The 19,038-nt window shown below is 42.1% G+C and overlaps 2 protein-coding genes across 2 annotated transcripts; one reads left to right on the top strand and one right to left on the bottom strand.

Annotated features, from left to right (window-relative positions):
* Positions 1-80: 80 nt before the first annotated feature.
* Positions 81-13,414, top strand: GOLGA1 (golgin A1). Its single transcript, XM_026049271.1, has 22 exons — positions 81-218; positions 1,265-1,355; positions 2,299-2,373; positions 2,784-2,881; positions 3,349-3,381; positions 3,862-3,990; positions 4,309-4,466; positions 4,884-4,995; positions 5,119-5,214; positions 5,640-5,765; positions 6,486-6,581; positions 6,982-7,077; positions 7,326-7,478; positions 7,709-7,804; positions 8,732-8,821; positions 9,695-9,797; positions 9,965-10,122; positions 10,420-10,581; positions 10,726-10,785; positions 11,616-11,786; positions 12,088-12,174; positions 13,004-13,414. The coding sequence occupies exons 1-22, from the start codon at positions 81-83 to the stop codon at positions 13,082-13,084; spliced, it is 2,409 nt and encodes an 802-aa protein (XP_025905056.1). The 3' UTR covers positions 13,085-13,414.
* Positions 13,415-16,462: 3,048 nt separating this feature from the next.
* ARPC5L (actin related protein 2/3 complex subunit 5 like) lies at positions 16,463-18,728 on the bottom strand (the record flags this gene model as incomplete). The annotated part of the gene is made up of 2 exons (XM_026049529.1): positions 16,463-16,879; positions 18,540-18,728. Coding segments are annotated over 2 exons (252 nt in total), but the record flags the coding sequence as incomplete, so codon positions are not given.
* Positions 18,729-19,038: the final 310 nt, after the last annotated feature.

The raw sequence follows: 19,038 nt of genomic DNA, 5'->3' as shown, positions 1-19,038 counted from the left end.
CGCGGCGGAGCGGGGCGGGCGCTGAGGCCGCGCGGGCCGGGCCGCCGCTTTCCGGGAGCGCGGCGCCGCGGAGCACGGCGATGTTCGCCAAGCTGAAGAAGAAGATCGCGGAGGAGGCGGCGGCCACCGCGCCGCGCCCGGGCGCTGCCGCCCGCATCGCGCGCTCCCTCAGCAAGGAGTCGGTGGCGTCGCTGGGAGCCGACTCCGGGGATGACTTCGTGAGTTCGCGGCGGCGGGCACGGGCCGCGCGGCCGTTGGCGGGGAGCGGGCGCGGCGGCGTGTCGGTGTGCGCGGCAGGGCAGGGGGAGCCGGGCCTGTCCCGTGCCCAGCACTCACTGCTTGGCGCGTTCACCTAACCGCCGCCAAGGCGCGTTCTGTTCTGTGGCGATCAGGCCAGGCTCGCGGCTYCTCTGGCGCCTCATCTAAACTCCGATTCGCTCTGAAGCGCTGTTTAGGCAAGCGGCGCAATTACAGCCGCGCCCGGGTGAAGGGACGCCCGCGCCGCTGGCACCCCTGCGCCTGGCGGGCCGGCCTGCTTCTGGGCTCGGCTGCAGCGCAGCGTCACTGGAGGGGCCAGAGCTGCGCCCCGCTGTGGGGCAGCGGGCGCCTCTGTGGTTCTGTTCCACTGGCACACATATAATGTGCGTGTGTCTATATTCGTGTATATACRCGTAAGCGTGTCACCTCTGCATTCGAGACTTTTTTTTTTTTTTTTAATAGCAGTCCCCATTTACTTGATCTCAGTGTTGGTTTTTATAGAGAAGAGAAAAAAAATGTAGAGAATAATCCATTAGCTATGCAGCGGATTTTGCACGGAGTGACTATTGCATGAGCACTCAAGGGAGTTTATTCAACTTTTCCTCCTTCTAGTTACTTGGTTTTCCAAAATGATTCCTGTCACCAGGACCAATCCCCAAATCTGTATAACCTGTTTTTTTTTTTTTTTTTTTTTGCTTTTCCTGGTCATTCTGATTTGCCATCTCTTCAGTGGTCAGTTTGAAGAAACACTTTGCAGCTATAGGTTTTAAAAGCCTTATATTTCATGGAACAGGCCCTAATTAGAGAACTGGCCATTTAAGCCCTTACTCTCTCTTCTTCAGCATATTGTACACATTCTGCTGTGCTATTACAGCTATCCCCTTGTGAAAAACAAAAGCTTCATTCCTAGGTGGGACAGTGTTCATTATCTTCAAAGTTAGTATATGACAACATCATTTTTTTTCCTAAGTTTTGTAATTTACATGGGTTTTATTTTTCCATTGAGGCTTCTGATGGAAGCAGCTCTAGAGAGGATCTTTCATCCCAGCTGTTGAGAAGAAATGAACAGATAAGAAAACTGGAGGTCAAACTGTCGGGTATGTGTCTTGACTTGTATGAAACCTTATTATTTTAGGGAATATTCTTCTTTTGAACTTAAATGCTTCAATTTATTTATTTTAAGAAAACTTTTAATTTGTAATAGCACGTTTGCTTGYCATCTAAGTAGCTTCCAGTAAAGCTAAAACTGTATAGTGACTGATTCTTCTCATTTCTTGGCAACATTTTTGTGATTCTTTTGAACAACTGGGATAGCTTTCTGTCCCSGTGTTTCAAACAGAAAGAGTCTTCACTAGATGTTATCTTCCTTTCCTCTCCATTTTTTGTTACTTAGAGCACGTACAAGTTCCCTTCTGTTAAGATCTATGCTTTTTCATGTTGACAGAAACACTCCACAAAAAGATAAACTCCCAAATGAAGAAAAAGCAAAGGATTTTGYATAAAACAATGTGGTAACAGTTTTTTCTTTCAGTAATCATACCTAGTCCTGCAGAAGTCTAGTAAGGACTCTGTTCCGACACTGCTTTCCATCCCTGTTGCGTGGAGCGGATCYGAGTCTGGGTTGAAGTGTGTTATGGAGCAGAAGTACAAGCTTCTCTGAATTCCCTTCTCACTCACTCCTAACAGAGACATTCTCTAAACAGAATTAAAATTAGGTTGCTCTTCTTGAATGAAGTAAAATGTGGGAATAGTTTCTGTTGTCTGTTACCAGGTCTACTGCCTTTCTTTGTGTAACTAGCCCRCCTAAGTCAGGTCCTTCTGTTTGTGCCAACCATATTCCCTATGGACAGCATAGGCAGGACTTGCTTGTCTTCATTCTTACAGTCATCTAAGTTTTTCTCAACAGAAATGATTTTCTGGTTAAGAAAATCATTGTTGTTTCCCACTCATCTGTTTTCTTTTTTTTTCTTTTTTTTTTTTCTTATGTCCTTCCCCAATGTCTGTCCATTCCTGGTCTGTGCCTCTCCCTCCTCACACAAGATTATGCTGATCAGATCCGAAACTTGCAGAAGATAAAAGAGAAGCTTGAAAATGCATTAGAAAAGCATCAGGATTGTATGTACTTTTTTTTGTTAATATATTTTATTGAGTTGAAAATTGTTATAATTTAAGTGCAGATGGAAAGAAATGAGTTGATACAGATTTTTTTTTTTTAGACAGTTTTCTTTCAAACTGTGTACCTCTAGGCAAGTTTGTGGTTAAGTTGGGGGATAGATTTTTTTTTTTTTTTTCTTTAAAAACCTTTAGCATTATTACAGTCTGGTAATGAATGGTACTCATRTCTTTTTTCTGGCAAGCAAATGTGCAGTGTGATATTAAAAAATGGCACAGGAACAGTGCTAGAGAGCCACAGTGAGGCTAATTACTTGGATAAGAAGCTCTTTAAAGTTATAAATAACATACAAGGAATTGAGAAGTGATTGAAAAGATGAGTTTGTAATAAAGCTGGTGATTCTTTTTGGCAGCCTCCATGAGGAAGTTTCAGGAGCAGAATGAAGCTCACCAAGCCAACCGAGCCAAGATGGCTGAGGGAATGGCTTTGGCCTTAGAAAAAAAAGACCAGGTAATAATTTCAGCTTGAGCAACTGGACTTTTTATCAGCTCTGGAGTGCTTGATTTTGGTGTAGTTGCCCTGCTCGCTTTGCTGAAGTCAAAGGAAAATCATATAAAAATGTTGTAGGGCTTAACATTAGTCTGATTGTTCTTCATGATTTTAAAAAGCCTTCGGAAGACTCTAATGTCAAGTTAAGCTCACCTTTGTATTTGGTAAGATTCCTTTGCAGGAGAACAGTTGTCATTTTTATTTTACTTGCATAGAGCTTACGCATTCAAGTAATATAAATGATTCCTCAGCTTTTCTGTATTTAAATCCTTTTATTTTTATTTTAGTCGTTCCTTTTTAATCATTACTGTAGTTTAACATTTCTGTTAACAGTACAATTTTCTTTTTTTTTTTTTATCATAACTACAGTCTTTAAAATCTTTAGATGGATTTTGATATTTTTCTTATACTTTTTCTTTCTCTATCAGGAGTGGATGGAAAAAATGGGTCAAATTGAAAAGGTAATTAAGCTCCAATTTTTGTATTTTTAAACACTGATCAGTATACTTACTGGAACTCACCTCTATTCAGCCCTTTTAGTTATTTGAGCTTTGTTCAATGACTGAAGCCAAAGAGCTTTCATTGTCAGCCCTGTGACTTCAGAAGGTGCTCCTGGAATTAGTTTTGAGTGGGGAAGTCAAGAATGATGGGTTGCAGTGAGAAAGATGTTGTGATACCAGAAGAGGGAAGAGTAGTTTACTGTCTTGTAGAGGGGCATCTGGAATGCAGAAAGAGGTGGTGCCGTATTCTGRGGTCTTGGCAGTAAGATACCTATTTCCTAACAGAAGCAAACCTATTTTGTTTGTTTATTTATTTGTTTAAGAAAATGAACTCAGTCTTGCTGCTGTTTTTGCAGCTTTTTAGCTCAATCTCTTTAAAATATTTTCGATTTTGAAGACATTAAGYATCTTGCTATTGTCATTTTGTTTTTTTTAAATCAGGAAAAAAGAATACTTGAGAGACAGTTGCAAGAAATAAGCAAGCAGAGTTTAAACCTTTTTCAGAAGAGGGATGAAATTGATGAACTGGAAGGCTTTCAGCAGCAGGAGATGGCCAAAGTTAAACATATGGTAAGATTATTTAAAAAAAAAAAAAAAGACTTTAAAAATATCTCTTAATATATCTAGTTAGTAGTACCATTGCAGCCTTGCAACGGGCTTCAGCCTTGATATTTAAGTGCAGACATGCTCAGCATTGATATCCTACCAGTATGAACACACACGGTGTTGCATAGACTATTTCAACACTGCAATTTTTAGGAGATACTTCATTTAGCTAAAGCTTATAACTTAATAAAGGAAATAAATCTAAATGAGAATTCCTTATCACTATTACTGGGTCATCTGTATTGTCAAAGATAATGTTCTAATATTCAGCTTTTGAAAAAGGAAGAATCTCTGAACAAAGCGGAGCAGGAACTAGAGGCATGCRCTCGAGAACTAACTTATACTAAAGAGCTGCTTCAGGATACAAACAAGGAGTCATCAGGCCTAAGAAAAGATCTTCAAGAGCTGCAGCAACAGTTCCTGGAGCTAGAGGCACAGAGGTATGAATGTGATGGGTTGTGAGGAGCAGTGTATTTATTCCCTATGTAGTTTTACTTATTTTCCAATTYGTGTCCTTTTTATATATGCAGTTTATATATGCAGTAAGCTSTATAATCATTTTTATCATGTGGSAGTACATACCACATATKTATTTATTCAAGCTAATTGAAGTAATAACTGTTTAGGATTTTATAAGCTTATGATAATGATTTTTTTTTYGTAGTTTGGAGTTCTGTAGTACCTAATGCTTAACCCTTTTTGGGTAAAATGTATAATCAAGACAGTGGCTGTTTACAGGCCAAAAAAGTCCTTCTGATGTTGTTTGGTCTGTTTTCATAAGAAGCAAAATCATCTTTAAAGATTATTTTTCTGGCACACTATGTTATTTTTATTTTTTTTATTCTTTCTCTGTGAAGAGATGAACTAATGACAGCTGAGATAAATGCAGAAAATAAGATCACTGCTCTGGAGTTAAGAGAACAGGAGCTACAAACTGTCATTCAGCAGCTCTCTGTAGACTTGCAAAATGTAAGTTTGAGATAAATGGGGTTTGATTCAAAGACCTCCCTGTCCACAGAAGTAGGATTAGATATTAAYTATATGGTTTTGGAAATCTGAGCTTCAAAGCAAGTAATTTTTCTAAATTTTTAGGCTCGAGTTGCTGGTTCTGGTTGTGAGAAGAGACTGGAAATGCTGCAGGTGGAGCATGAATCTCTGAAGGTGGAATATGAGCAATGCAAGCAAAAGGTACTTCACTATTTAGATTACATGATCTGAAAGACTTCATTTGATCTAGTTTTAGTTTCCAGAGCCATGTCTGTGAATGTATCAGTGGTTTTCTAGAGAACTTGGTCAAAGTAAAAATACAAATATATTGAAGATGTGCTCATACCTCACTCTTTATTTGAAGCTGAGAGAACTAAGGGTTTAATAAGTTCTTKATATATTAGGCAGAATAAGTGTTTTCAGGTGCATCTGGTATTGACTCATACAAGGGTGTGTATTTGAGTACTGTACAGAGGGTTTGAAGTAAAACATCTAATATATAAAGTATTTCAGAATTATATTGTCTTTTCAGGTAGGACTTTTCTAATGACACTTTTTCAACTTGAACCAAAATGGATTAGATAAAAGCTTGTCTACAAAGATCATGTGATTTCTTGTTCCAACAGATGACTCTTGAATATGATGAGAAAAACAAACTTATTAAACAGCTTCAGGAAAAAGTTTCTTCTTTGGAAAATAAGTTAGAAAGAAATCTTTCGGGGGATGAACACATGCAGGAACTTCTCAAGGAGGTAATTTTACTTTAATAGACTACTTAACAGTGCARTCTTAAGGAGAACTTATAGAACATGAGTTGCTTATTACCCACGGAAGGAGTGTGTGATGAGGTAACACGTGCACATTTACCCTGCAGCGTCTCTTGTCCTGCTGCCTGTGAGGCAGAACTGTGTAGGCCACTATGTTGAGCCCTTATATGTACCTATTGCACAGGTGCCTGCATTGGTCTTTCTGCATCTGGTATTTAGATCCTTCACTGTATTTTCCTGTTTAGAAAGGGAAGAACAGCTTTTTCCACGGATTTGCTCATGGGAGGTAGAACAACGTGAAAGTTTTATTGGTTAATGTTTGTAAAGGTTTTCCTTGTTGATTTTCTGCTAACATAACTTGCAAAGCATGAGGAGGGGAAGGGGAACAATTTTTGCATGGAAGTATACAAACAATGCTCYATATTCAAAGCTTGGGCCTTCAGAAATCTAGAGAAGCAGCTGCAAGCTGAAGGAATGTTTTTTTGCCAGTAGTCTTTCTCAGTTCTCTTTCTCCAACATGATGCTCCTGTTTAGAGTCAGCTTGGAGCAATATTTCCTTAGCCAGTTGTTGGGGAGCTGAGCCCTTTCCTGGGTTGGCTTCCTGTGAGGTCTGCCAACCTGATGTTGGTGCTGTACATAAACTTGGCTTTAAAGTAAAATAATCTTTGTCCAAGATCACATTCTTCTCTCCAATACAATCTGCAGAAAACTACTCTTGAGCAGAAACTGGATGAATCCAGGCAGCACTTACTARCAGACAGAACTCATCATGCTGAGACTGTGAACCTACTGGAAACACAAGTATGTATCTATCAATTTACTACAAATTGCTATTGTTTTCAGCTTTATGTGTTGTACCTCCTTCCCTCACTACTCTTTKGCTCTCAACCAAAAGGTGAGCCTACGTGGCGTATTTATTCTTGAAAGTAAAGTCCAACATTGTCTATGGTGCTGATCTCTCCTTAAGGAATGGAGAAGTGATACTGATTATGAAGTTATGGATTTCATTTCTGCTTTCCCTATAGCTGAAATACAGGCATTGTTTAGGGGAGGAGAGAGAATTTATGGAGTTTTTGGAAAAAGATGCATTTGTCAATTCAGGAGGGCTGCCTAATTATGTAGTTTCAAGGAGTCATACTATGTTCTGCATGCGCGCGTAGATGCCCGCAGATAMGGAAGTTGGTATATGATTTTATTTTAGAAAAAAGAACTGGAGCAAAATCTGCAGATTACAACAGAAGCATTAAAGAAGAGCAAGGAAGAAGCTGGTGAGCAGGATCTGCGGATCCAGATGTTGGTGAGTTCTCTGCATGGTGTTTCACTGACCAGTACCAGATTGTTCAGCTTCTCCGATGACGCTCAATTCCCTATGTTTTCTTGCTGCATGTCTCCTACTCCAATGTCTGTATTTGAATACATAACACTGCTGCCACAGAAATACCGTGTTATTTCAGTTTGGATGTGTGTAATGTGAAGTGGTGTCCAGTTTGCATCAGAGMTTAAAAATACTGTCTTATTAACTTGGTGTTGTTTATTTTCCATCAGCAAAATGATCTAGAGAATGAAAGAAGTAAAATGCAGCAACAGATTTTAAATGTGAAACATCAATATGAAGAGAAAATTTCTGGGCTGGAGTCTCAAATAACTACTCTTAAAACAGCTTGGGAAGCTGATAAAACAGCCACTCAGCACAGGCTGGTAAGTACTGACGGTGTTCAGTGGGGCATTTGAGTCTTCATGAAGTAAGTGATTTTGAAATAAGTTGTAGATCTACTGYGCTTAGAGCTACTAACATAACAAAATATCTAATACTTTGAGACACTGAATATGAACAAAGCAACTCACTGGATGTGTTCATTGTTTAAGGAAAGCATAATAATACTTGTGCTTAGAAATTAAATCCAACTTAAGCCAACTTTATTTTGCAGAGCCAGTTAGAAAAGGAAAATGAAGTTCTTAATAAAACTAGAGAAGGATATGAATGTTCTTTAAAAAGTCAAGAGTTGGAACTGGATAGATTAAAGGTAAGAGCTTGATTGGCTAGTGACTGGTTAAATTTGGGGCTTGGTTTGAGAAACGGGTAATGACAAAGTGTATTCTATTCTCAGTACTTAAAATTGTGTTAGATTCAGGTTGTACTTAGGTTGTACATAAATCTTCTGTGACACTTGATTTGCATTCAAGGATCGTTACAAATAGCTGGTCCTTTCTTAAAATAGAGTGCTTGGATCTACCGAAATTAGACCGAAAATATATATTTTCATATGGTCAGGCATGAAGATCTTTTGAATCCTATTAGCAGCAATGAGAACAGAATAAGAGTTCATCACATTCCAATCATTTCACACTCCATATATATACTTTTTTAAATATAATTTTAGACTGCTGAAAGTTCTGCAAATACAACTGTAATGTAAATGGATCTAAAGGTCAGTTTTAGGAAGGAGACACTTTGTGATAAGGACTTTAAGTTAAAAGGAGATTTTTTTTTTTGAAGTGTTGGTTGTGTTTAGCTGCTTCTGTACAATTTCTGTGCTACTTTTACATGTGCAGATTGCATAAATAAATTAAAGGATTACTGCTTAAATGGAATACTGATTTTTCTAAAATTAATATTAGGGTTTCGTTGCCTACCACTGAGAAACAGCTCCTTCAAGAGCGAGATGTATCATAATAGCTTGAATAATAGAGAAATGAAAAGTAATTATTTTAGCAGTTGTCCAGCTTGAATATAACAGCTTAGGTTTATGTCAAGTTTTAAGCAATATTAGCTGACTGTGAACTTCAAATTAACATTGGTAAAAGCTTAGTACTAAGTCTCATTTGGAAGCTTAAATCACGATGTGTTAGTAAACCTGTGTATTCTGCTTGATAACGATTTCGGTCTTAAAGATGAGAGACCATGGATTTTAGTTTTCTTAAGTGAGCTCTGAATTATGTTTGATTTGCAGAAGGAATTAAGCAGCAGAGAGACTGTCAGTGTTGAAATTGCCAAAGCATTAGAAGAAACACGAAAACAAAAAGAAGAATTGCAACAGCAGGTTAGTTAATATTGACATGATGTAAAATATGTTAGGGTGTCTTAATCTTGCACAGATGAGACTAGATTTGGAATTAATTACCATGATACTCCCATGAATAAAAATTRTATTTTCAGCATTCAAGACAGCAGCAGTTAAGGGTGGCTCTGTAAGGGTCTACACAAGAATGTAACCAGCTTCTGTGATTTATCCCAGGGGGAGCATGTAGAATGCTGCCAGCTGCAGAGTTAGGGAAATTCCTAAGCTGTAGGCTCAAGAACTACAGCAAGTTGTAACAATTGGATTTAAACCATTTGAAGGAAGACCAGGTGATATCAGATGAGCAGATAAGCTCAGACTGAGCTTATTGCTCTCAACTGAGCAAATGTTGGTACATTCAGTCCCATATTCTGGTTTCTTTATTTGCCGGGAGCTGCTGGAGATCTGCGCTGGCTGCCCTGGCCGCAGAACGTGAGTGATGCAGCTTTGCCCCGTGGCTCTCGCAGCTGCCACCGCCGCTTGCGGGCAGTGGGCAGCAGTGGCTCAGAGCTCACCAGAAGCAGTGCTCGGCAGTGGCAGCACGTCGATATCCCTGTCCTTTAATGAGGCCAGCACTGTGGAGGTAATATCTTGTGAGAGCCTCTAAATAGGTCAGAGTTTTCTGCGTTTTCATATCTAGCGCYAGCGCCGCACAGACCACTTCAAGGTGTGTTCCTGGCACAGAGCCCAGGCAGCCTCACTGCCTTAGCTATGATAGGAGAATTCTTCTCCCGTTCCTCCAAAAAAAAGTAGATAAATCTGAAGCTCTGACATACACTGAAATCCTTCTGTGGTCTGTTCCAATTTTATCCTGTTAACGGCTCCTGTTTGTTTGTTTGTTTGACTGCTTTCAAGGTTTCACATCTGACTTCTGTAGTAAAGGAAAAGGACCAGCTGATCCATGAAAAATCTGACATGCTCCTAAACAAGAAGGAAGAACTAAACCAACTCAGTCAAGGTTAGATCAAATGAATTCACCACTCCATTGTCTCTTTTTTTTCATGACAGAGCAATGTGAAGAGTCTGGGATTTACTGTCACCATAACTTGCTTCATTTATGAAGAATAATTAGCCTCTCCTTTTTGAGTCATAGACTGATAACTAAGCAAGCCTTTCCTTTCTCAGACCATGAAGCTGTCTTGCTGCAAATGCATCAGTTGCAATCTGATATAGAAGCAAGGAACAACCAGGCAGCAGAGAAAGAAGAAACAGCAAGAAAGGAAATCGATGGATTGAAATTGCAGATACAGGAGTGCCTGCTGGCCAGAGAACACGAGAGAAATGTGAGTGAAGCTGCAAATCTACTCTGTTCAGACTTTTAGGAAAAAGTAATGCTGTAAGAGATTCCAGTTCTATCATGTCTGATGACATGGGCTTGCAATTGTCTATTTTCTTAYGAAACTAATGAGATAGAGACTGAAAAGCACCAAGCAGGCCAGTGAGATACTGCTGTAGCCAGCAAGATTGGCACTATTGCGTTCTTTTAATAAATAAACAAGCAGCAAAGCTTTCCCACTGGGGAGTGTTCATGGTCTGCAAATGCCATGATACCTCTGCAATTCACTCTCTTGTTTTTGTAGGCTTCACAATTAGAGGAATCAGCAAGAGCCTTGAATAATAAACATTTACATCCTCCAGAAAACTCTGTGATGGAACAAAATGGAGAGGTGGCAGCTGTAGACATTATCCAGCTTCAAAAAGATAACCGAGAGCTAGAACAGCAAATCACTGAGAAAAACAAGGTAAACTGAAATAACAGAAATGGCTATTAGTCTTTTCTATTGTAATTAGGAAGCCTGCTAATTGGTGCTACCCAGGCTGCAGCCTCAGAAAGATAGGTCTAAACAAGATGCCAAAATACAACACTGTGTTTGTTCTCCTTACAGATGATAAAGCAGCTACAACAGAGAATGACAGAACTCAAAAAAACACTCCAGAAGGAGTTGGTAAGGTGTACGCTTTTTAGTCTCTTCAGGTGGCAGTTACTGACGCTGTTACTTGTACTAGTAATTTGGAAAGCCTGACTGCTAGCTAGAGTGTAATTTTTTCACCTGGCGTGTTTGCAGTTTCCTTATGTTTGCAAGCATCTTTGAATCTTTACTATAGGAAAAGAAATATCAAAGGATCTGGAATGATTCATTGAATGGATGGTATCCATCATCACCAGTTCATGCAACACAGAATGAAACAGTCGTAAAACTGTTGCTCTGATTACCAGTTTTGCAGCTGGGGAATCGATAGGCAGAGAAGACCTGTGTTTGGTAGCACTGAGTATTTAAAAATCACRGAGAGAAGAACTGGTGATGGATGGTACTTAACTGCTACTCAGCTGAGTTTTACCATGGGAGTGATGTCTGTCCTGAGGCAAATTCTTCCTTAATCTCTCTCCAAGGAGAAAAAAAACCTACTATCTTAACAAAAAATCTTTTAAAATATTTTGATATGATTTTTTTTTTCTGAGCTTGAGAATTGTATTCCTGAAAGCCCCCATTTAAAGAGCATAGAGCAGGTTTGGGTGAATTGTCACGTGACAGTTTCTATCCTAGACCAAGTTCCATGCTGGTTTGGGCAACTAGCTTCTGCCTTGGAGGCTAGAGAAGAGGAGAAGACACTTCATTGATTCCATGATAGATGAGAATTGCTCCTCTTGATACCAGCTGTGTGGATACAGGCCCTTTGTATTAGATGTCTCTTCCAGTGATAAACTGACACAGACTACAATATACTTCTGTGTGTGTGATTCTTTTTTTTCCCCTTTCTTTCTTTCTTTTCTTAGAAAATAAAGCCTGACGGTGAGGGACCTGAAGTACGTGAAAAAACAAATTCTGAAGTGCCTAATGCTTCTGTGACTGTCACAAACAACTCTGATTTAAATGACTCAAGGGAGATAAACTTTGAATACCTTAAACATGTTGTACTAAAATTCATGTCCTGCCGGGAATCGGAGGTAAAGATGTATGCTATGCTAACTGCTCTTCCTAGGCTGCCTTCCTCTAGAAGCTGCCACCTACTACCCAGCAGATACATGTAATTAAATGTAGTTATAACACGTTCTAAGTAGGGCACTTCTGTTTGATTTCTGCCATTAGGAAGAAGTTGATTTCAGGGAAGTGAAACAAAACAGCTGTGTTTTATAGTTGTGACTAAAAAGCCTGTGACTGAAACTACAGAAAATCTGTACTGCACTATAACCTAGAGTATACAGAGCAAGAGCATCTTAACCAACTAACTACCRTGGTTTCTTTCAGGCATTCCATCTAATTAAAGCTGTCTCTGTGTTACTAAATTTTTCACAAGAGGAAGAAAATATGCTTAAAGAAACCTTGGAATACAAGGTAAGGATTCTGTTCTACTTGTAAAACTCAGAGGAAAAGGAACAAAAGTTCTAAGATGCTGGGAAATTGTATAAAGGTGTTTTTTGTTTTTTCCCCCTCAAACTTTAACCACGATACCATTTGGTGTTTAAGTGTGCCCTGGTCACATGTATGCATGTTGGAAATTGTCTATTTCAGTGAGGTAAATAGAGGGTAGTTTAATTTTCCAGTTCTTCAGAAAAGCAGCACAGTGTTGCCTAGTGGACTGAAGTCCGAGTGTGTAGCTGGAAGCTCTTTTCAGGACAGTCTGTGTTTAAGAGTAAGACACTAGATTCTTGGTTCTGTAATTTGATATTGGCCTTAAGACATGTGATATGTTTCTACTTTTCCGTTGCATAAAACAAGATCTTTCACATGCCCCTGTATAGGTGGTTGTTGGTGTGTGTTTATCAGTGAGTGCTGCTTCAGCTCAGTAAGTTAAACGTGTTCAGTATACAGTGAGTGAAAGAGAGGGAAATTCTTTGCCATCTYRCTCAGGATACTCTCCTATTAAATTGGCTATGGGTACTTCGATTAAATTATGTTGACCAATTATGTTGAAGGAATATTATAAATGTTATAGTCTTCAGTATTCTTCACTTACAGAAGCAGGATGCTGTTCCACATTTGTATGAAACTGTGTTCAGTTCTTCAGTCTTTTTAGTCTACATTATGCAGTGTTATGTGTTTTAGAAATAGTTGCTTCCATCACGTGATGGGGAGATACATGTGTACTACATCATTCTTCAAATCTTCAGCTGCTCTAAAAGTGGGAAACTAGCCTAATGTATATTGTGATTTCCCATCCTAGATGTCGTGGTTTGGATCAAAGCCATCTCCTAGAGGCAGTATCCGGCCATCTATCTCGAGCCCAAGGACACCATGGTCTTAAGGGAACCTGAAAACTGGCAGTCAGCATCTAGCCACTTATTTTCTGTGAAAAGAACACTCAACACCCTAATTCAGGTGTGTCTTAATCACTGTCATTGCAGTATTTTGTACAAGAACTTTGATACTGTTTACAAAAGTAATACTGTGCAAGGAGAATTTTCACCACAGACTGAAACACCTCTCCTGGGTTGGATCCAGGGACTGTCGTCTCGATGGTCTCATAATGAAGTCAGCTCCTTGTGCTCTTCGGTTTGTTTCTTGGCACCAAAGGGTAATGTTGACCTCACTAACACTGGTGCTGGCAGTTCAAGCTTCTAACACTTGCATCTGTTATGATGGTGATTCCAACTCCTGTTATGAAATGCCAGAGTTGAGTAACTCTAGGTACAGTAAAGCTTCCTTGTCTCGCTGTGAAAAGTAAGCAATGAAAAGAATGTGGGCAGGACTGTATTCAGTTTCTGACAGTTTGAAAAGCCTTTCAAAGAAAGGAGCAGGAGCTTTAACCAAAAAGGAAAAAAAAAAAAAGAGGGAAAAAAAAAAAGGGAAAAAAAATCTGCCTTGCCTTGTTATACTGACATAACTAGTAGTTTGATTTTCTTTTTTTCATATCACTGTGTAATTTAAGGTGCATATATCCTGGCCTGCAGTCCTGAAGGCTGCATGTTGATGATGATTATTTAATTTGAGAGCACAACTTTAGAGTTGTCTGATTTTACTTTTCTTAAAGAAAAATAATATTTAAAATGGTCTTAATTATAGTACCTAATACTCAGTCGCCTTTAAAACTTAATCTACTAGCCTGTATCATAGGTTGTTAACAGGGGGAAGAGGGGATAGTAAACCGTTTTAAATTTTTAAAGCTGAATTCCACATTGTAAATGCACACTGAAAATACCTTTTATTTAAAAAAAAATAGTAACAAAGGTGGARAATATTGGTACTAAACACTTTTTTTTTCCTGTGCAAGTTTGCTAGCAACAGATTTTCGTGACCAGCATCTGCCTCTCTAGTTGTGGTTTTATGTACCTCAGATACTGATGCTTCGAAGAGTTGTTAGGGACATGTAGTAGACTAATAGGACTAATAACTGTGTCCAAACTACAGGGTAAAAGGAACACTACCTAGGAGTTCTTGTTTGGCTGGTTTTCCTGAGAGCAAAATTGAACTGATATTCCATGGATCTTGGCTCTAGTAGCCTGCTTTTTTCTACCTTAGGAAAAGGGGACCAAGCTGGGACTGGCCTGAAGGACTGTGAGCAGAATTTTGCCCTTAGCAACTAACCATAGAAACAGATGAAAATGGGAAGCAGCAGTCACTCTGACTTCTTAAAAATGGGATATATTTTCAAAAAAAACCCCCCACACAGAAAAAAGCAATGCATGACATCCAGTTCTAGTAACACTCTGGAAACATTTTTATGAAATATCCCTAAGTCAGCCTGTGCTCCAGTGGAGATACAGTCCCTGTTTGTGGTTTTAACGTAGCTTTGCTGCCGGAGGTCTGAGGGACCCTGCTGGTGACAGAGATGCAGTGTCTAGGGGCAGCGGGGCCTCCTGCACGGCACCTCTCAGCTCCCCTCACCACAGTCTGTTAAGCAGCCAGGCACAGGTGCTCAGAATGCTCTTACCCTTGCTGTGACAGAAGTGACACTCCTCAGTTTGTAACCAGGCTATATTTATTTATAAATTGAAGGAAAAAAAGATGACAGGAGTTTTCAGTATACTGAAGCTTGTCAAACAGTCTCTAGAAACTTGATTCACAGCACTTAATTGCATAGGATAGGGAAGGTATGGGAACCCTGATTTAACGTGAAACCAGACAATCATTTGCATGAAGTGCTCCTATACTGAAACCAAGCAGGGCAGGATAACCCATGGGTTCTGGGAAGGGCCCAGACTTTGTGCCCCATGGTCTTTTTCTTTGGAACGGCCCCTTGGCCCTGCCCTACCTCTGTGGGGCCCGAGACCAAGGGATGGGGTTTCATCCGCTCTTGCTGATGCTGCTCAGTGACTAATCGGTTTAAGTTGATCCTGGCTTGAAAGGTTACTGCTGAACAGTAAAGAAAGCAGTAGAGAGGACCTAGAAGAAACAATAACACATAAATCTCAGAATATTTATATACTAACACAATTTCAAAGTAAGAGCCCAAAGTTCTTACAGGATCAACTTACAATAAATTAGTTAAGTAAGTGTTGAATTTTCTTTATCAGAGCAAGAATGGTGTGTATGCATATACTAAAACGCTAATGCACTTTTTCCTTGTAAAAAAACGATGATATACATAATCCTTTCTATGGCCATTGGATTTCTTTCCTCTATGCTGTAAATATGGATTGTATTATGAAACACTATGAAATTTGTGGTGCAATACATTTTTGATTAAAATGCTAATCTTGATTTCTTTCTCTTTTATAGTTCTGGTTATCTCCACGGGGATGTTATAGCTAATTTAAATGGAGAGAATTTTAAGGAATGAAACAAAACCCATCTTCCTGTCTGGGTAAGAATGGGTGTGTCAGCCAGCTAATTAAGGCTCCATTTCTCTAGGGGATTAGGCCAGGAATTACTCAAGGCACCTCTGGCCCGGTTGTTGTTCCTGCAGTTTTAGCAGCTGATCAGAACAAGGCGGGAGTGTAGAGCAGCCTCCCTTGCGAGGTGCTCCGCTCGGAGAACACGGGCCTGTGGCGCGAGGCCCAGTCTCTTCCAGCAGCTGCCCTGTCAGGCTCCATCTGCGCGGTGCAAACGGAGTCTCCCGAGGGATCCAGCGGAAACTGAAGACTCTCGCCTAGGTGCTGTAACCTGAGCTGCAAACAAGGAGGACTTGGGTACTTGTGTTCCTCTCTCTGGACAGATCAAGGAGGGCGCCCCTGCGCTCCCTCAAGGGAAGCTGCTTACTATGCTGCCAACTAGTCCTTCAGAGATGAGGATAAACTAGTACATAAATAGGTTAGTAAGTTTTGAACTATCTTCTTGACTTCCTAGCATGGACAAGAGCATAAAATCAAATCATGACTAATTCTGCACTATATCAAAGACTTCTAAGGTGCAGTGAGCAGTAACACTTGATTCATTTCCTAGAGCCAGTGTATTTACATTCGAGGATGACTCCTATAAGGAGCTGAAGAGCACTCAAGCAGAGGTGGGCTCTTAACTTAGAAGTGGTTTAGTGCTGGTTTGCTTTTGAATCAACAGTAGACTTAAGGTTTAGCTAAAAATAAACTACTTAACTCAGGTGATCCAAGAATTTTATTAATGCAGCAGGCACTTTACATGAAACCAGCCCCACCATCCAGCTACTTTGACCATATGCACAGTATCCTTGTCCTCAACACTTCTCCCCACTTTACACAGCCCCAATCTTGCATCGGCCAAAGACACGGCTACCTCTTAAATAAGCAGTACACACAAGATCTTGTATCACCGCACTTTGATAAAGCAGCATCTGAAAGAACCTCTTCACCTACAGTAATAGCTGGCAGGAATTCACCTTTTCTCTGCCTTTTAAAGAAGAGGGGATCAGGATAAATGTCTTGGTTGCTGTAATGATTATCGGAGTGCATACAGGAATGACGTGTCCTCTTCCCCACCTTTGCAGCTAAAAGCAGTCCAAGAAGAGGTCTCCACACTATTTCAGCAGACAGCAATCTCGCTACTGATGGACCAGTGTCACTCCAGCTAATTCCTCCTTCTAGGTCCAAAACTGATCGTCATCTTGGTTCAAGTTAATAGCATTTTAAACAGTCTTTCTTGACGTAAGAACTCTTACTATGGAACCTGGGCCGCCTACTGCTAATGCCTGTGAGGATGGGAAAAGGAGATGGGTGTTAGATACAGTCACGGCAAAGGCATCTTAGAAGAACAAACAGTTTGGGGGTAGTAACAGAGACATTCACAGTTCTTGTGTAAAAACATTTTTTGTTGTACATAGGCATCTTGGGCTTTTCTTCTCATTTTACACTTTTTTTGCTGTCATGTTTTGAAAAGAGTTTGTTAGGAAAAAACTATTATTTTCTCTAGTGCATGCTGATGTTTAAGTCATTTTAAACAGGCGCTAAACCAAGTGGATCTTGTGGTGTCACGTTTCCCTGGTAAGACAGCCTGTGAGACGTCAGTTGCTCTCTTGGTACAGCCGCTCCATCACACAAAGCATGATGTAGGTATCAGTTCACTTACACCAAGCCAAGACCACAGAGCATTTTTATGTTGATCACTAGCAACAGAACTGGAAATACAGTGAACGACCTGCGGCACCCTGCATGCTGCTGCCTTTAGCTTTCTGTGGTAACAGGCCCTGCGTTCACACAGCAATTCCTTCCTGCTGCATGTTCTCTAGATGACTCGGGAGGAGAGTTACCAAGGCTGCTTGGGACCAGTGAACGGAACTCCTTTCTTGTTCCAACCTCCTCACGTGCTCGTGAGAAGCGTTTGCCCCCCGTCCCGCCTTGAACGTGCACGGTGCGAAGGGCCCTGCGTTGGGAGCCTCTGCCAAGGCGGCACTAGCCAGGCCGTGGCAAAGCCAGAGCGTTGCTGCAGGGCGGGCGCTGCCCCCGAGCAGGCTGAGCAGGTCGCCTTCCACAGCACCAGGAAGGCCGCGTTTCCGAACAGCAGCCACCCTGCTTCACCCCTGCCCCGTTCCTTCCAAAGCCCCCGGTGGGGGGGGACGCTCTGTGTGTGCCCATGGGCTCTGAGCGCTAACTCCTTCCAGTCAGGGCAGAACAGGGAGTGATTTTATAACTGGGCTGGTCCTCTGCAATACACCAAAAGTGTCTCCATGAGAAACAAGCAAGAGCAGTCCAATGGAAACCTGTTCCTTGCTGTCCTGAGGATGTATTTTCTCCTCCCCTGCTAAACATTCTGCAAAGCAAGAGGCAACTCCTCACAGCTAGAGTCACTGCTCTAGAAACACAGTTTCCGTCTTGCCGTAGCTGAACGAGCAGCTTTGCAGTGACAAAGCGCCTGCCTGTGCTGCTCTGAAAGCCCACGTAGGGGCAGAGCTCAGCCGCTTCTCACCACCGTCACCTGGCAGGAGGCAGCACAGCTGGCCGGCAGCCTCGCTGCAGGAAAAGAGAACGGCAACGTGCAAGAGCTGCTGCACAAAGCGCATCACCCTGCTGCCCTGGTCCGGGGGGCCTTTGTTGTGCAAACCCAACGGTGTTGCTACCCTGCTGCTCAGCTGGGACATCTGCTGCTAAGGGCACTTAGCAGCCCGCCCAACGCGCTGAGGACGAGGAGGAGGCTCTGCCAGCTCCGGGGCTCAGCCTGGTCTGCGCGCCCGGGGAGGCCTCGGCGCTCACCCTGCCGCGGGCTGGGAGCGAGCTTGGAAGATGAGGGCGTAACGGCTTCAGTGCTGCAAGGTGAGCAGGGAAGGAGCCGCCGCAGCGGGTGCCTCGAGCACAGARGCCCTGTCCGCGCCGGCAGGAGCGGAGCCGGAGCGCGCGGCGCCGCGGGGCGCTTACCTTCTCGTGCCACTGCAGCAGAATTGCACTGCTGTTTTCTGTTGGCTGCTCAAAGCCTTTATAAATGTACTTCATTAACAAGTCGCTGTCGTTCCTGTCAAGGATGCTCACGGCCTGTTCTATTTCGCTGCTCCTGAAAGACGTGAGGACTTTCAGCACGATTCCCTGGGCCTTCTCCTGCAGGACAAGAAGGAAAATGAAGCGCAGGGCTGGGGAGCCGGGGCCGCAGCGGGGCGCGCTGCAGGCCGGGGCGGCAGCGCCCTGTGCTCGCCTGGGCGCGAGGAGCAGCCTGCGGAGCGGGTGCGCCCGCCTGAAGAGCAGCCCCTCTCTGGAACGCGTTKCCAGGGCTAAGGAGAGCGCTGGCGGCACTGCCTCGTGTGGAAGCGGCCGGCAGGGCCCCGAGGGACACCGGGACCCCGGCGCCTTCCTGGGCGAGGGCTCCGCGCGGGCCGGGCCGGGCCGGGCCGAGGAGCCGCCCCCGCCGTGCGGAGCGGAGCGG

The sequence above is a fragment of the Nothoprocta perdicaria genome, unplaced genomic scaffold, assembly GCF_003342845.1.
Source record: "Nothoprocta perdicaria isolate Ctin4 unplaced genomic scaffold, notPer1 scaffold_6, whole genome shotgun sequence".
NCBI classification, from domain to species: domain Eukaryota; kingdom Metazoa; phylum Chordata; class Aves; order Tinamiformes; family Tinamidae; genus Nothoprocta; species Nothoprocta perdicaria.
This window is presented reverse-complemented; position numbering and strand designations above follow the sequence as displayed.